A 16,196-nucleotide genomic window follows, 5' to 3' on the forward strand; every position below is an offset into this window, starting at 1 on the left:
GTAATATTTGTAAAACTATTTCTTGACCTTCTTTTCTTGACCTGCTGGTTGAAAGTTAGGGGGCAGGCTCAACACAAAGCGGATTGAGATTAGACTGATGCTTGCCTCATAGACAGTGTTCACATGTGACAGGATGAATTGTTTGGCAATGGCAATATCTGATTGTGATGTGGGCTGTATGTGGATTGCATGATGTCAGGGGTTTTACTTGGAGACACGGTTTTGGGAAGAGAATGAAAGGGTTTTAAAAACAGAATTGGGTTGTCAAGCTCTGTGCATTTGGGTTGTAGATTTGCAAGGTTTAAGTACAAGTGGAAGTTTTACTGAACAAGTTCAAGATCAAAAAGTATGAGAGTCATCCGAAAAGATGTCTCACCCATCACTTCCCACTGCAATATCATGTCTCCTATTTATGCTGTATCTTCAGGCTCATGTGAGGTCAGAGGGCCAATTTGCCACCGGGCTGAACCGCCAAAAGGGCCCGGCCCGTTGCCGAACTGATTGTGAAAAAATCTAGACTGCAGGCCCCGTGGCCCAGCTCGACCGTCTTTGGGCGAGCTCCATGTGGCCTGATGACTGGCCTGCAGCTGGCAAATGGCCAGATAAACAGGCGCGTTGCGCGCCGTCGGACTCAATTAGGTCATTGGTGGGCCGCCGATCTAGGCAGCGGCTGACCCATCGACGGCCCGTGCCGAGTTAGACGGTCTCCCGGTCGAGAGGCGGTGCAAACCCCCCCGTGATGTAACGCTTCCTCCTAGATTGGAACCTTGTTTAGTGTTTTCTCTCTCTTATGCAATTGTAACCAATTGTTCTTAGTTTTCCGCTTTCATCCTATTCGTCCCAATAGCTGTAACCTCAAAAAACGTAAAAAAAAACCAACTTGAAACCCCGTATTGTCGAAAACTCATGTTTTACCTTTTGAAATCTGATCTTTAGGAATCGAAAGATCGCTGAAGAAGGAAATAGATCCTACAACTATCCAGTCCTCTTACATAATGTTATCAAAGTATCCTTTTGTGACGGCGCAGTGGTTGTCGTATCACCACAAGTGTATACTTACCCAGTCGCTCTCACAAAGTCAGCAAATAGCAGCAAATAGCCAAGCAAAATAGGTGGCCTTGACGTAATTCAAAAACTTTTGATAAGTTCGTAAAGGTGCTGTGTCAATCCTGCCTCACTCGAGTAAGAAGCTCAAGTTCTTCGCCCTCTTCTCCATCAAAGTATATCCGCATTGCACATCAGTTGCAAACTGTAAATCACCCATCTAACATTCATCATTATACGATATCAACCTCAGCTTAAGAGAGAGCTGATGATGATGATAATCGATAAATCCTTCTTATCTATAATTCCTAATTTTGATAGTTTTCTTACGCATTGGGTATTATTGGTATTATTTATTTATGTCGTTCATGAGATTATATCGGAATGGAAAGAAAATGAAATTCGGAAAAGAGCCCAATCGAAAAATAGTCATATAGCACCTTTAGTTTCTTCCATTATACCTTTCGCTTTAACATTTTTAAAAAACAAACTCATTTCAATTTTCACAGGTGATGATACATCAAGTGCATTTGATTATCTTCGAGTATATTCAAAATCATTTAAAGTCATCAGATTTAATATTCTTGGAAACCAAGTTATGCAAAGCTTTTCACATTTAGATATTAAATATATCTTATCCAACAATTTTCAAAATTGGGGCAAATCTGATCATTTCATAGCATCTTTTTATCCATTATTGGGTGATGGTATTATCAATACCGATCAGAGGGCATTGTGGTCTTGGCATAGATCTCTAAGTAGACCTCATTTTTCGCGAGAAAGAATTGCAGATGCGGATGCTTGTGAAGAACATGTTCTCCGATTAATACAATGGATCAAGATTCAAAGTCGATTGAAACAGGCTATCGACATACAAGATCGTACGATTCGTTTTCACTTACTTATCAATGCTCTTGACTATTGAACCTGTGATTTACTGTTTTTTATCTTGTTTATTTGATTGTTCAGTTTTTTCTCGTTTAACTCTCACGGTCGCCTCTCAACATCTCTTTGGACATTGTTTTGATACGCTCAAGGATCTCTTTCGTGATAGACCTATACAAGAAGGGGGTATAGATGTTGCAGCTTTCTGTAAAGACTTTGCTGATGCTCAAAGTTATTGTCACGCACGTCTCTTGCTACCATGTAAGAGATCTTTCTCAACCAGGATCTTCAACGTCAACTTATACTCATCTTTTCAAAATTCTGATCGACCTAGCTTTTGTAACGAAATTGATTCAAAAACTGTCCCCCAATCCATCGATTAAGAGAGTCCTGGAAGCCATGGATGTTTTGATAAAAGATGTAGTGCAAAAGAATCTGATCGATAATTCATTAAATGATCAACAAGAGCCTCAAAATCTACTCGATCATCTACGTCAATCAGGTTGCTCAGCTCAACTTCTTCGTCACGAACTCCTAAATCTGCTACTTGCAGCTAAAGATTCTGTTGCTTCATTAATCACGAGTTGTATCTACGAATTGGCTGGAAGAGATGAAATCTGGACTCAGCTTCAATTAGAATGCAGTGGTCTCGCTGAAAGTTCTTCAATTTCTACTGATCAAATCCATAAATTAAAATTTCTTAGAGCAGTCATCAATGAAACTCTTAGGTTATTTTTCATTTTTCGTCTTGTGCCTTTATCTCCTGCCATGACTGAGATGTTTTTGTTTTGTTTTGTTAGACTTCATCCACCAGTTGGGTCTAACGTACGTTGTGCATTTGAGGACGATGTTCTACCATCAGGTATCTTTGTTCCAGCTGGGTGAGTCTTGATTCTCCCCTTTATTGTGCATCATGACTTGATATTTGAGTCTTGATTGGAGTTGAGAAACTGACGTCTTTGAATTCCTAGAACTGATTTCCGGTTTGATATCAGATTTCTTCAACGAAATCCAGAAGTGTGGGGCAAGGTAAGTGGCAAAATACAGATTCATATAGATCAATTGTCGCCTCAAAACCTAATGAAGTCTTGATCTGATAATTTGAAATAGGACGCAGAAGAATTTATACCTGATCGCTGGTTGGATGATCGACAAATTCAACAAAGGGAAGATCCATTCCGTTTTCAACCATTCAGTGCAGGTCCAAGGTTGTGTCTTGGCCAACAACTTGGTAAATTTTTTCATCTTTCTTAAAGAAGAAATTGTCTCCTTTTCTTCAAATGATCCCTTGGAACTCATGGTTATGGTTTTTTCCCTGTAGCTTATATGCAAGCATCAATTGTGTTGATTAGATTAGTTACTAATTTCTCTGGAGTGGAATTGGTGGGTAAATCTGCTTTTAAGGAAAATATTAAAGAATTTCAATCAATGGTTTTAAGCTTTAAAGATGGCTTATGGGTCAAATTTAAAACATGAATAAATTCAAACAAGACTAGACTATCTATGTATCTCCCTTGCACAAAAGTACCAGATCCAATCAATTTATTCCATATTTTTCTGACCCTTCACGCATTGCTTTGTGCATGCTGCTTTGTTGACCTCAGGAGTAAATCTGTAATCTGCTGTAGTGACCCAGGACATGATCTATTCAATCAAGTTTATGTTTCCCTCTGTTTTCTCCAAGCATTTTCTAGTTCAGAGCTTTGGTCTCACATTTTTTCCACATAGATTCTTTTGTTCATTCAGGACTGGATATGATAATATTATGATGTTTACCTTTCTTTTGGTAATCTGTGTACTTGTGTTAGCTCATCTTAGGTGGTCTTTTGAATTATAATCATTGGTAAATTGCTTTTGAGAGGTAACATCACATCAAAGCCTTTCACAAATATTCTGGTGTTAGAAGCAAAAATACAACAAGGACATAGAAAATTTCCACTGCCATAACTTTTTTCATAAATTCCTTAACTTGACTCCACTTGGTTAGCTCAAATCATCAACAAGGATCATGAATCATTTCAACTTGAGCCATTCTGTTGTCGAGAGACTTCAAAGAGACATACTCATTATGTACTTGTATAAAACTACTGTGATGACTGAATATCCAACTATATATATTCACTGCACTGGTATACTAATTCCCATCAAGGCACAACACACCACCATGTAAAGCCATTTAAAAATACAGAGGGTAGCTACAACCATACTTGTTTTGATGTCTTACAGACTGGCTTCAACAGTACCACATCTCTCATCATGATACAAAATACTGGATACCTCTAGACTTTGCTGCTGCTCATATCATTTGACAGGGCAGAAGGAATTAGTGAACAAACGCAATTTGGTAGTCCAGATAGGAAATGAGGCTGATGATAGTTTGAAATCATTTTCTTCACGCTGAGGCTTTCCATGCTGCCCTCAACTGACCAATTGCGGCGGCGATTCCACATAGCGCCGTGATAGACTCTGACTTGTATAAGCCTTGACTTAGTGACCTGCGAGAGGAAGCAGCAACAGAGACCAGATAGGTCAGTCAACAAACTCATACAGGAACCCAAGAATAGCATCATACCAATGCAAAGTCAAAGGGGCATATGCCAGATTGATCATCACTCCATTCATCAATGCTGCCCTTTGTTCATGATATTTCTGTCTGTCCTTTTTTTCAACATCTTGTTTCATATACTGGTCTTCTTCTTGATTAAGTTGTCGAATGCAATGCCACAGATAAGACAGGTGTAAGAAAGTATAGGTAGCCCAAGCTCTACACGAGTACAGCGAAGCCTTTGATGATATTCGAGTTGAGAATGGTAAAACGCTTTTAGCTGTCAGGAAATAAATGTGTTCCAACTGTAAAGGCAAATGATGCCGAGTTCAGCATTCCTCATAGCTTGGACATGCACGAGTTGCATCAGTTGCTCAACTGGGTAGTAGACTAGCATTGAGAGCACTTCCAGGCGCTCGATATCCAGAATTCGAGACACAACCGATCCTCGTGACCCTTTCAAAGACCTCCACCACTGAACCACCGCGACAAGGTCCAAAAGCCGGATACTAAACATCAAAGGATATGAGGTTCAGTCACAATTACTCGCCTGCGTATATCTTTTTTCGCTCATTTCGCTCTTACGTTGTCCTTGCCTCTGAAATCACTCCACTCAGTGCACCGAACCGCTGAGGTAGGCCTTTGGAGCCGATAGCAACTTTTGAGGTTCGATGATCGATCCTGCTCAAGAGAAGAGTCGAATATTGAATCAACATTAAACATTTATCAGTGCCGGAAGTGGTCGACAAGAGTCGAGACAAGCGCTCCATCTTGTCGATGGCCATCTTGTGTTGTTTATGCGTTCCATTCGTTCCATTCAACCGTCGATCCTATGACGCATTGATGATTGTCGGGTATCCTGATCATCGACTGGGGTATCCGGCACTGCGCAGCACACCGTACCCGGCTAAGGCCCCCACCCGAAGGAGTGAGTGAGTCCAATCGATCGAAAGAATCTTTTGACCAACACCAAAAATATTCAACAAAACATGGATTCCAGCAAACCAAGTCTTCTGAAACAAGATGTTACTCATGTTAATTCGCCATTTAGCTTTGATAGCATTTTTTCAGAAAAGTGAGTTTTTTACTTTTTCACGACATTCTAGTCTTCAAACTTGGAAATTCTGACTAGCCTTTTGGTCCCAATCAGCCCGTATTTCTCCGCTGGATTCGGTCTCATGGTCTGCCTTCACTCTCCTACAATCGATATTCTTCCGAAGTGTTCACACATGCCAAGGCTCTTTTTTACAGGGTCTCGGTGTCGGCCTCACAGCTCTTAAGCGCACCTCTACCCTCCTAGCGACCTTGGCACAACGTAGATTACTCGTGACTCTGGAAATTTCCTCAAAAGATCGATCCTATCTATGGTTCCTCAACTGGATGTCTCAACAAGCCCGCTCTAAATCAACCACTAATCAGCTCGCAGCAGAGACAAGCTACCGACAAACGCCGGATGGGTCTCACCAGGTTACCTTTTCACTGGTGCCCGGGCCTGGGAACCATTACTTCAAGTTCCAGCGAGCCTGGTTCCAGGTGGGACCGACTCCCAATCATCCACCTTTACCTGCGTGTTCGCTTCTATGTCATATACCAATTCACCTCTCGTCGCTCACGAATCTCAGGTCAAACGGGAACGCGATGGAAAACTAATCGATCTAAATTCCGGTACACCTTGGGAAACACTCATGCTCACTACACTCGCACGAGATCGACATCTACTCGTCCAACTTTTATCGGAAGCTAAAACAGTTTCAATGAAAACTGAAGAGGGCAGGATTGTCATTTATACTGCTTGGGGCGCTGAATGGAAACCTTTTGGGCAACCCAGAACCAAGAGACCGATCACCAGTGTTGTGCTTGATCAGGGTGTGAAAGAAAACCTCGTACGTGATATTGAGGATTTCATGGGTAGAGCCAAATGGTATGCTGAGCGAGGTAGGTTAAGAAACACTCCTTACTAGTGTCATCCTGTCAGCTAAGTCTCATGTGAGCTAACACCGATTTTTGTAACAGGCATCCCATATCGGCGTGGATACCTACTTCACGGCCCACCCGGCTCGGGAAAATCCTCATTCATTTTCGCACTTGCGGGACATCTCAACTATCATATTTGTGTCCTTAACCTGTCGGAACGTGGCTTGAGTGATGATAAACTCAATCATCTATTGACCAACGTCCCTGAGCGTAGTGTGGTATTGTTGGAGGACGTGGATGCAGCATTTCTCGGTCGTAACGGCACCGAACAGTGAGTTGTCCAAGTGAATAATTCCAGTTCTAGAAATTCCCTCTTGACTCTATATATGTTGCTCCCGGGCAAAACAGGATGAAGATCAACGTGACCTTCTCAGGTTTATTGAATGCGATCGATGGAGTCACTTCTTCAACCTCGCAACGGCTTATCTTCATGACCACCAATCACGTCGGCAAACTGGATCCAGCCCTCATCCGTCCAGGTCGGATAGATCTCTCTGTCTTAGTCGGTAACGCCACACTTCCTCAAGCCATGGAACTCTTTGTGAAGTTCTATGAGGATACTAGTGGTGGAATCCGAGAGGAAATGGAAAGCAGGCTGATGAGTGTCTTTAAGAATGGTGGTTCGTTTAGTATGGCTAGCTTACAAGGCTTATTCATTCGATATCGGGAACCAAGAGATGCGATTCGAGAACTGGAACAAATTGTGACTTATCCTCACACACTTGAATGAAGTAACGTTTGACTTTTCTTGTTCAATCCGGATCTATATCCATGTCGATGTATGTGGGGGCATATGAGATCTTCCTGCCTTGCAAAGTAGTTTGTGAGATAGAACAGGGTGTATACCGAAGTTTTGGTGACAAGATTGGCTTGTATTCTGGTATGATATGCAGCATTGATGCCTAGATCATCATGGGTCCAAAATAACTCAGGCTTTGCGTCCGGATACTATATACAGGATGGGCTGGATGTCAATCCTGGAGACTCGTCAGGTGGTGGGCGCGGATTTGCAGACAGGGGCGCGCCCAGGCGCAGGATCCATTGTCCGGGACGCGCCCAAATACCAGGGGGCGTGTGGGCGCGCCTTTGAAGCAAAAAAACATTAAAAACATGAAAAAATCTTCACAGAAACAGCAATCAAGGCTGTGATGAAGCTCAAACACAAATGGGGATGTGAGAAAAGCTGTTTCAAGTCAGTATGACCACACTTTCAAGATAAGAATCACTGAAAGTTTTTGTTCAAGAACTAGTTTAAGCGTCTCCGACTCAGATGAGCTCATCTGTAGGGCTTTCTCCGCCTTGAAAGTCAAACGGACCAGAATTACAATTTCATAGGCTTCCTCTAGCCCAAGATTAGGCCCAAGAAGACCTCCTACACTTCAGATTATCCAAGTCTTGCGTATGGGCGCGCCACCCCCTGTTTTGAGAAATGTTTGATGCACCCGGCGCGCCTGGGCAGGCGCGCCTTGTGACGCGCCCACCACCTGACTGGAGAGACCTGCTTGTGGTAAAGGCCACAAGAATTTTGTTTGAAAGCTTGTTCCCTGTGATTGGGTATGTAACCAATCAAGCCCTATCAGGGGCCACAATATGTGTGATGACTTTGTATCTGTGTGGACAACCTCAAGACTCATAGGAGGTCTGTGGAAGGGAAAGGATGACCACACTGTCAGCAAGCATGCCAGGTATACAAAAATCCAATGCTTCCTGGGGTTGAGATGACCTTTGACTCTGTCAAAAGCTTTGATGGAAGACTATTTCTTGGCCCAATTCCTTGATCCAACTGCTTGGATTTCATTTTCCCCATGCAATTGCTATCTGAGGCCACCTAGGAGTTTCATATATAAGGTGCTTTTGTTGGTAGTACAAGCCCCCTATGCTTGACTTGATTGAATCCCTCATTTGGAGTCTCCCCTGTCAAGTACCATAATTATGACATACTGAAACCAGGCAATTTTGTGCACATCCAGTAACCAAATGCTTCCTTAGCTAAGATGAGTATCTATGTTCAAGCCAGAATACAAGTTGGTAAAGGCAAGTACATAGCAAGTTGAAAGTGACCAAGTGTTTCAAAAATTCACTGAGTTTTTTTGATAAGTCAACAAGTTTTCAAAAAAAAAGTTTCCAAAAAAGTCACAGAAAGTCATGTTTGATATCTCAGTAGAGATATGATATAGCTCAACATCACTTCTTTGATCACCATTGATTGGTCAATATTAAAACTGGCCATTGTCCATTATCAGTGAATTGGAACACCTTAAAATACTTGGTAGCTTCCAAACCAATTCCAGCTGCTGCTATAGATATTGCTTTGTTGAAACCAGTGTTGTTTCAGCAAGATTTACTGAATCATCAAATTCCTCTTCATTTTCATTTGCAACCTTTACTTTCTGGAGCCTTGCACACTTACTGGAAGTAACTTATGACAACACTAGTTGTGACACAAACTGATTGACCTCAATCTGGAAGAGTTATGTCTTACTGTCTCCAAACTTGGTATCTGTGACTCTTCAAGTACACTTTTTTTTGGAACCTTGTTGTTTTTTTTAAAAAAACTGGCGACTTTTTGAAAAACTTGGCCACCTTAGGAAAAACTCAAGGTTTTTTTTTGAAAACTTGAACTTTTTTTCCTCTTCAAAGTCAACAATTATGCAAAGGTTTTACCCCTTCATTCCCCCATAAATTCATCATGATACCTTGGTACATTAGGTATGGGTAGGTTACAATTAGGGTACTCAAAGTACCTTGAGTCAGTTCATAATTTGTTACTCATGGTAATCAAAACAATTAGGTTCAAACAACCTTTTTCAAAAAGTTGTCAAAACCATAGAATCAAGGTTGTTTTTCTGGTGGGGCTATTTTTGTGAATTTTTTCATAAATTTCTGTACAATTCATTTTCCCCAAAAGAATGATAATTTGAAATTAGGTTTCCAAAAAAAGGTGGCTCAAACCAAATTGTTTTGAGTCCTGTAACTGTATCTCAATGAAATGCAAAGCACAGTTTCATTCAAAAAGAACTATGTATGCGCCAGATTATTGGATCCTTTGAATATTGCTATCTTTGGGTTTTGAGTCAGCCTGAGCCCCAACCCGAAAAACACAGGTAATGGCCTACCCGCACCCCAAACCGATACCCAGTAGGCTCCCCTGCGCCCAAACCCTACCCAAACCGATCAAAACTCGGCTTCCAGAAGGCCCCCCCGACCCCTGTCCTGGAGGCCTAAAACCTGCGGGAAGCCAGGGGTCCCCGCAGATAAGATCAGGGGTTTGAGAACTAGGCCCCCCCACCCCTAAACCCTACAGGCCCCCGATGTACTGGGGTCCCAAAAAAGGTGACCAAACCCGCACCCTGAGGGCTCGGGGTTCAGGGAACCCTTGGGGCATCGGTTTTGGGGCTCAGGCTGAGTTTTGAGTTCCTTGAATATGATATCAAATTTTGATTCTGCAGAGCAATCATGCTGGGGCTAGGCTTTACCAACCGCAGGCCAATTTTGTTTCATTTTGGCCAATGCTCTGAAGCCTCTCATATCTCACTGCTCTCATTTGTTCTGACATGTTCCCTGCAAAGCCATCATACTGCATACCAATTTGAACTCTAGTAAGTCATGACACCTACCCAAGACATGCTATCAGACATGCTTCAGAGAGTTTCAGCTGTAGGACAGTTGAATTTTAAGCTTCAAACACTTCTTTCAACATTGGTGTGACCAATCTGTACATTGTACATTTACAATACAGCTGGGGTGATATTGGGTGTGTGGTCTTTGTGAACCCACACATTGGGCCTGGGAACGGGACCATGCCTGGGTGTCACTGGCTCTTGCAGGCAGCAAATTGCTGTAGGTCAGACTCATGGTAAGCAAGTTGTTCTTTTGCACTGAGCAATGCTTATCATGCTTCTTAATGTGATCGCCTGGATACACATAATAAATGGAGGTTATACAGGGATTTGAAAGTGAGAGATATTCCCACCAATTTCCCCTTCTCAGACCAAACCTTGTGAACCAACCCCTAAAGACCCACCACAGGAGCTGGGTGCACCAATTTTTTTCAGGTTTTGTGGGCACTGTCAGTACTTTTTTGCACATCTTTTTCTACCCTCCCCCAATGTGAGGCTGGAGATGCAAAAATATACCATTCAGTCTTGGATTCTGGCACAGAAAGTACATCCTGCAAGTTGCCTAACATGTCCTTTATTAGACCTTATGATTTACCAAACAAAATCACTTGGTAGTATGGCATAGCCCTTCTCCTAGACTTGATATATTTGAAAAGGTGATGATGTCATGGTAATGGTCTTCCAGTGTGTGTCATGAAAGCCCAACTACCTGTCCAGTAAATCTTGGCCATTATAGCCTGTGACTCAAGTGCTGGGCATAATTTCTATGCACACAAAAACAAGGCAAATGGAACCTAGTTAAGGTGACATAGCTCTCTGATATCAGGTGGCAGGCATGGCATGCCCAGGTGCAATCTTTTTCTCAAATATAAAGGTCACCCTTGAAGCTAAATAGGTCAGAAAAGCCAACCTGTGCCCTTTCTCACACCCACTTGGAAGGAGTTGCCACACTATTGATCTCCAGTGATTGAATATTCACTCATTGACCTGTCTACTATGGTACCAAAACAGACATGGCTTGAGCCTCTCCCAGCCATGCCAAATGGAATGAATTTAAAGCATTCAACATTTGCCACAACAATGCCACACAAAGTTCAACTTTTGCAAGTCAGACACTGAAGATGAAGATTACACCAAAAAGTAGAGTGCTGATAATCTCACTCTTCAATATTGAGTGAAAAGGCACCCCATGTACATACAAAAAATGTCTTGTTTCTTGTCCCTCATAAATGCCTTTCTGTGCACCTCTCGTACCCTTAGGAAAAAAGTAGCGCCCGGCGCCAAGTCAGGCGCGCCCACCTCTGCTACCACTCAAGATAAGGTCCCATCCCTTATTTTATGGAAGTTCCAGATCCTGCTGAAATGGAAGTAAATGGAGGTCATCATGTGCATTGGGAATGGGTACCATCTTGGTGTTTGCTTTACATTGAGAATACAATCATACAATCAATCAAACCATGATCATGGGGTGTATGCATCGCAACAGAACGTTCCTAGTTAGATATGAAGAAGATGAGAATGAGTTTTTCTCATGGCGAGTAAGAGAAGCGGAGCTCACAAACATCTTTCACATTCTAATACGATGCAATGGAGCTTTTACTCGAAGTTCGAAGATGCCATACATCACACTTATCCGGTCTCCTGATTTTGCTTGACTTGTGACCAATTATCATCCTTCATTTCTTTCGCCGGATGTTCCCATACGTCCCCGAAGAGTCACCCAGAACCTCGTCCAGGAACGCTTCGTCATCCACTAATTTTGACAATTCACATCTTAGCTGGAATTCTGGATCAAGTGCAAAACGGTCAAATTACTGACACGGCCCAACAAGTGCAGTTGCTCGGTCCCCCTCGCCAGAGTCTTTCGATACAGACGCAGCTGTGCTGCCTTGTTGATGTTTGGCTAACCTCCTAGCTGGTGCTTTTGATCGAGCTTTTACATCTTTACCCGAGAAACGCGCACGTAATTCTGTGATGATTATTGGATCCAAAGTTAACGAGAGGAGGTTGAACACCTGATTTGACGATCAAGTACAGCATACCTCGACTAGCATCCGCCTTTTTACGTTCGTCGTCAAGTTGAGAAAGTTCAGAAGCTTCCTCCGCGGACAATTGTCGTAGGTTGTGAATCTTTCTAGGTTGAAGGAAGAGATGAGAGAAGGCATGATCGACGTCGTCATCATCCTCTTCAGGTGCCAATGGTATTGGTGCTGTCGTCAAACAAGCAGCTTGTTTCCTGAGAAATTCGCTTAAATCGACCTCAGGTTCGGGCTCTAAACAAGACACACTTGATCAGCAAATAGATCACAGAGGTACAGATTCCAAAGGTCTTGAAATGAACCTGCGTCAGGCTCAGGTTCGGGTTCATGATATCTATCCAGATTTGTATCAATCCGACGACGAGCGTAGTTTTGGTCTTCCTCTTCCTCTTCTGGTTCTATCTCCTGATTTTCATCATCTTCCGCTTTGGTTTCATCATCTTTTTTGAGTGCGGGAAACTTTTCAGTATCATTGGAGACTGTATTAGATGATGCAGCTTGATTCTTTGCACGATTTGATTGAATTCCTCCATGTGTAGCTCGATAACGGCGAGAGTTAGCCTTTGAATATTTGTCTTGAATTGTCATGGGTATGGACGGACTTGGTAGGCCTGTTTGCTGATGAATGAAATTTGAATGAAGGTGGTAAATAAAAATCGTAGGTTCCTCAACTAAACTGAGGAAATGAAGTTACAGGTACTTTACATATGTACAACTTCGATATACCGTCGGTCCCGAACGTTCAATTTCACAGCTCACTGCTTTTCCAGATGCTTTACTCAAGGTATTTATCACGGATCCCATTTAAGAATGTCTCGAGAAACTGATATCGATCAAGCTACCCCAACCGAACCACCGGTAACTCATGAGAAAGGCATCCAGATGAATTGTAGATCAAGTCTTGGTTCACCTATTCCTTCCAATCTATCTATCTCCATACGTTCAGCATCTCAACAAGCCCTCGATAGACTTCAACGGAATCTCGCATCAGCAAACCAGCTTCGAAAGATTGGTTTGCCCAAGAGACGTACCTCCTTCATTGGGAATGCTACTCCTGAACATTCTCCCCAGCAGATCTTACAGATTGCGATCAAAAAATGGATATGTTGGTCACTTTCTTCAAGACCTTTGGAACCACCTATCCTGCTGTTTGAATCTATCCTGACATCGCCCTCTTATGATCTTTAGTCGTGTTCTTCTCTGTGCAGGGGGTCATCGGCAGTGGTTCATTGGCGTTTGCACTTTTGAGAAAGAATCGTGCCGCAAAAAGAGGGTACGTGTTGCGAAGACTTGTGCGTTCCCTCGGCATCATGACGTCTACATCAACTGTCTTCTGATATTTGGAGTATTTTACCTATCAGTGAAAAAAGACCGCTGTTACAGGTGATCACGTCTGAATTCATGAAAGCTACCACGCTTCGATTGGCCACCTTTCTAGCATTGTATTCGGCTATATGGACTTTAACTTATACTTCACTTCTGAAACTCTCTCGAAAGCCGCGCCCAGAGGCTCGAACACCAGGAATCGATGAATCTAAAACTATCTTCAGAAAGGACAATCCTACAGCCCATAAATTGATGGAGTTCTTATCCACGTGGGCTGCCTCCATTGCTGGAGGTGTGTCTGGGCTAGCACTTCTGGCTCAGACAAAGGAAGAACGTATCAACCTGGCTCCCAATGTGCTGTGCCGGTGAGTCCTGATTATCAAACGATGCACAGATTCTTGCTTACCGCAACTCTTTTGATCCATGTACGCTATGTTGCCGAAGAGGACTTTACACGCTAGCAAAACATCGACCATTGATAAAAAACTTTGCCTATGGTGATTTGCTTCTCTTTGCGATTTCAAATGCACAGATCATGTCTGCCTTCGTGATGGAGCCAGAGACGCTACCAGCATGGTATTGGCATTGGATTCGACGTGTGGGAAGACTCGACGCCCAATTCCTTTATCTTCATGGACATCTTAATCGTGGATCACTAAAGGATATGACCATGATCAAACAAGTCCTCGAAAGAAGTTCCCCACGCAGCTTGGGAAATGAGCGTCGACTTGAAGCTTGGCTCAGTCTGCCTTCTCCCTATAAAGAGCCTTTTGCACCTTGTCATCTCAACCATCCACTGTACGATAATTGCTTCCAGAGCAACTTGATCCGAGCTGGGATTGCCTTCAAATCAATGCTACCCACCTATGCTATCCTCCACCTTATACCAGCGCTTCTGTTTAGAAGCAAAGTAGTCATGAAATCGTACGTGTTTTGCTTTTGCTTAGTTTACATTAGAATCTCTCATATCTTGAGGTGACCATTTATCTTATTGCCCACCATTCTCACAGCCCTATCCGATTCCTTTACTCACTCGCCAAGAAATCCATCTCATCTGCTCTTTTCCTTGGTAGCTTTGTGGTTATCATATTACATTCTCTTTGTATTCCTTCAAGATTGTACGAATGGAAAGGGTGGCATATTCGAGGTTCAACTAATTTCGCTATTGCCGGTTTTGCAACTTCCTTGGCTTTACTTTGGGAAGATCCCCGTAGACGAGGTGAACTTGGTAAGTCTCTTTAAGCTTAATTCTCAGAATATACTCGTAGAGAAGCTCACTTGTGTCGGCATCTTTTCATATACTATCCTTCAATCAATATGGTATGATATCCTTAGCCCTTTATTGTGCTCCTAAGGCAATCAGTTCAGCTTGGGGTGTACTCAAATCTCAAAATCTAGTTAAGAGTATGCCTTTTGGCGAATTAGCGCTCGGTAGCGCAGGTACGGCAATGTTGATGCATTGTTTTGTCCATGCACCTGAAAAGATGCCATCCTTGATCAGAGGAATCATCTCTCAACTCGTTGACCCTCATACTCCTGATCGTAGCATATCAGTGACTGCTTTACCGCGACCGCCAACTTTGACTTCTAGTCCTTTGACTAAAGTTGATGATGATGAAGGATATTTAACGATTGGGAAAGGTCGTAAATGAATCAGTCAAACAGTTTGTGGATCTTGTCGTATTCTTTTCCAAGTGATGTTTTGTTTCCTTTAAGTTTTAGGGGTGTTCCTTTTTATATATCGATTTTACATGTAATTTTTTTTGTTGCAAATGTGTATTAAATTGTTTTTTGTAACAGCGGTTTTTTTCAAATGGTGTTTTATACTAGTTTCAGGAAGTATTATCAATGAAATGGGATAATGTAAATATCTCCAGATGATATTTCACATTGAAGGGTTGAAGTGGGCTTATTCGTAGACAACTTGGTGAAAGATACGAGATTAGACAGCAACTGTTCATCAGCCCTTTCCACGCTCTGCCTACTAGTACCAGATTGAAGACCACGGATATGAAAAACAAAAATTCGAAAATAACAACCGGAACATTTGGCTTTGAAACAGCTGTAGAATTGTGGAGACAATTGTGGAGACATTTGTCGCATCAAGGAACCCAAGGGATTAAAGAATCATTCTCCCTAGAGGAAAAGACTGCTGCACAAGAGTTCCGATCACAGTTTTAGGATTGTCGTATCAGGAAGCGGCGGATGAATCTTAATGGAACTGAACCCTTGGAGAGAAACTCGAAGTCTGAATCCAGTGGTATCACCAGTCTTTAAAGGAGATCAATGACCAGCCGACAACTATGCAATAGTAGTATGTAGTGAGCAATTGGAAACTCATTCAATTGAATCTCATTTTTCTCTGAATACCTAAACTACACAAAGTCCTTCTCTGCTTGTTGCACACTCAAAGAGGGGTTAGAAGTAAGGCAGTAAAACAGAAACGTCAACAAGTCTTGTTGATCATATCTCTTGAATTATCTCGGTGAGCGTTAATTTGAAAGTGAAAATGATAAATGTGACAGGCACAACAATGCAGATTGCTTGAAAGAAAATGATGCGAGACATGAGATGTAAAAAAGGCATTAAGAGACATGAGATGTAAAAAGTCATTAAGAGACATGAGGTTTAAAAAATAATTAAGAGACATGAGCTTTAAAAAAACGATTAAGGAAGAGACAAAGATGGAAAAAAGGTTGGTCAGATTCCAGAACAGTCACAGTGAATCGCCGTAGGATATCATTTCAAAAACGAGTAACTTTA

The 16,196-nt window shown here is 42.3% G+C and overlaps 5 protein-coding genes across 5 annotated transcripts; 3 read left to right on the top strand and 2 right to left on the bottom strand.

Moving 5' to 3' along the window:
* Positions 1-1,312: 1,312 nt before the first annotated feature.
* Positions 1,313-3,405, top strand: MELLADRAFT_123958 (cytochrome P450 protein; the record flags this gene model as incomplete). Its single annotated transcript, XM_007413009.1, has 8 exons — positions 1,313-1,555; positions 1,643-1,925; positions 2,014-2,190; positions 2,264-2,657; positions 2,730-2,810; positions 2,901-2,958; positions 3,040-3,160; positions 3,251-3,405. 8 exons carry the CDS (start codon positions 1,313-1,315, stop codon positions 3,403-3,405), a joined length of 1,512 nt encoding a protein of 503 aa, XP_007413071.1.
* Positions 3,406-4,321: 916 nt separating this feature from the next.
* Positions 4,322-5,259, bottom strand: MELLADRAFT_109152 (uncharacterized protein; the record flags this gene model as incomplete). The annotated part of the gene is made up of 4 exons (XM_007413056.1): positions 4,322-4,424; positions 4,502-4,779; positions 4,854-4,983; positions 5,060-5,259. The coding sequence occupies 4 exons, from the start codon at positions 5,257-5,259 to the stop codon at positions 4,322-4,324; spliced, it is 711 nt and encodes a 236-aa protein (XP_007413118.1).
* On the top strand, positions 5,252-7,178 carry MELLADRAFT_65472 (uncharacterized protein; the record flags this gene model as incomplete). The annotated part of the gene is made up of 6 exons (XM_007413010.1): positions 5,252-5,402; positions 5,526-5,549; positions 5,607-6,007; positions 6,097-6,409; positions 6,488-6,719; positions 6,797-7,178. The coding sequence occupies 6 exons, from the start codon at positions 5,252-5,254 to the stop codon at positions 7,176-7,178; spliced, it is 1,503 nt and encodes a 500-aa protein (XP_007413072.1).
* Positions 7,179-11,744: 4,566 nt separating this feature from the next.
* On the bottom strand, positions 11,745-12,695 carry MELLADRAFT_90033 (uncharacterized protein; the record flags this gene model as incomplete). The annotated part of the gene is made up of 4 exons (XM_007413055.1): positions 11,745-11,821; positions 11,888-12,037; positions 12,084-12,341; positions 12,410-12,695. The coding sequence occupies 4 exons, from the start codon at positions 12,693-12,695 to the stop codon at positions 11,745-11,747; spliced, it is 771 nt and encodes a 256-aa protein (XP_007413117.1).
* Positions 12,696-12,905: 210 nt separating this feature from the next.
* MELLADRAFT_117290 (uncharacterized protein) lies at positions 12,906-15,333 on the top strand (the record flags this gene model as incomplete). The annotated part of the gene is made up of 6 exons (XM_007413011.1): positions 12,906-13,212; positions 13,296-13,380; positions 13,469-13,798; positions 13,878-14,357; positions 14,507-14,661; positions 14,769-15,333. 6 exons carry the CDS (start codon positions 12,918-12,920, stop codon positions 15,083-15,085), a joined length of 1,662 nt encoding a protein of 553 aa, XP_007413073.1.
* Positions 15,334-16,196: the final 863 nt, after the last annotated feature.

This window comes from Melampsora larici-populina (assembly GCF_000204055.1).
Source record: "Melampsora larici-populina 98AG31 unplaced genomic scaffold MELLAscaffold_34, whole genome shotgun sequence".
Taxonomy (NCBI): domain Eukaryota; kingdom Fungi; phylum Basidiomycota; class Pucciniomycetes; order Pucciniales; family Melampsoraceae; genus Melampsora; species Melampsora laricis-populina.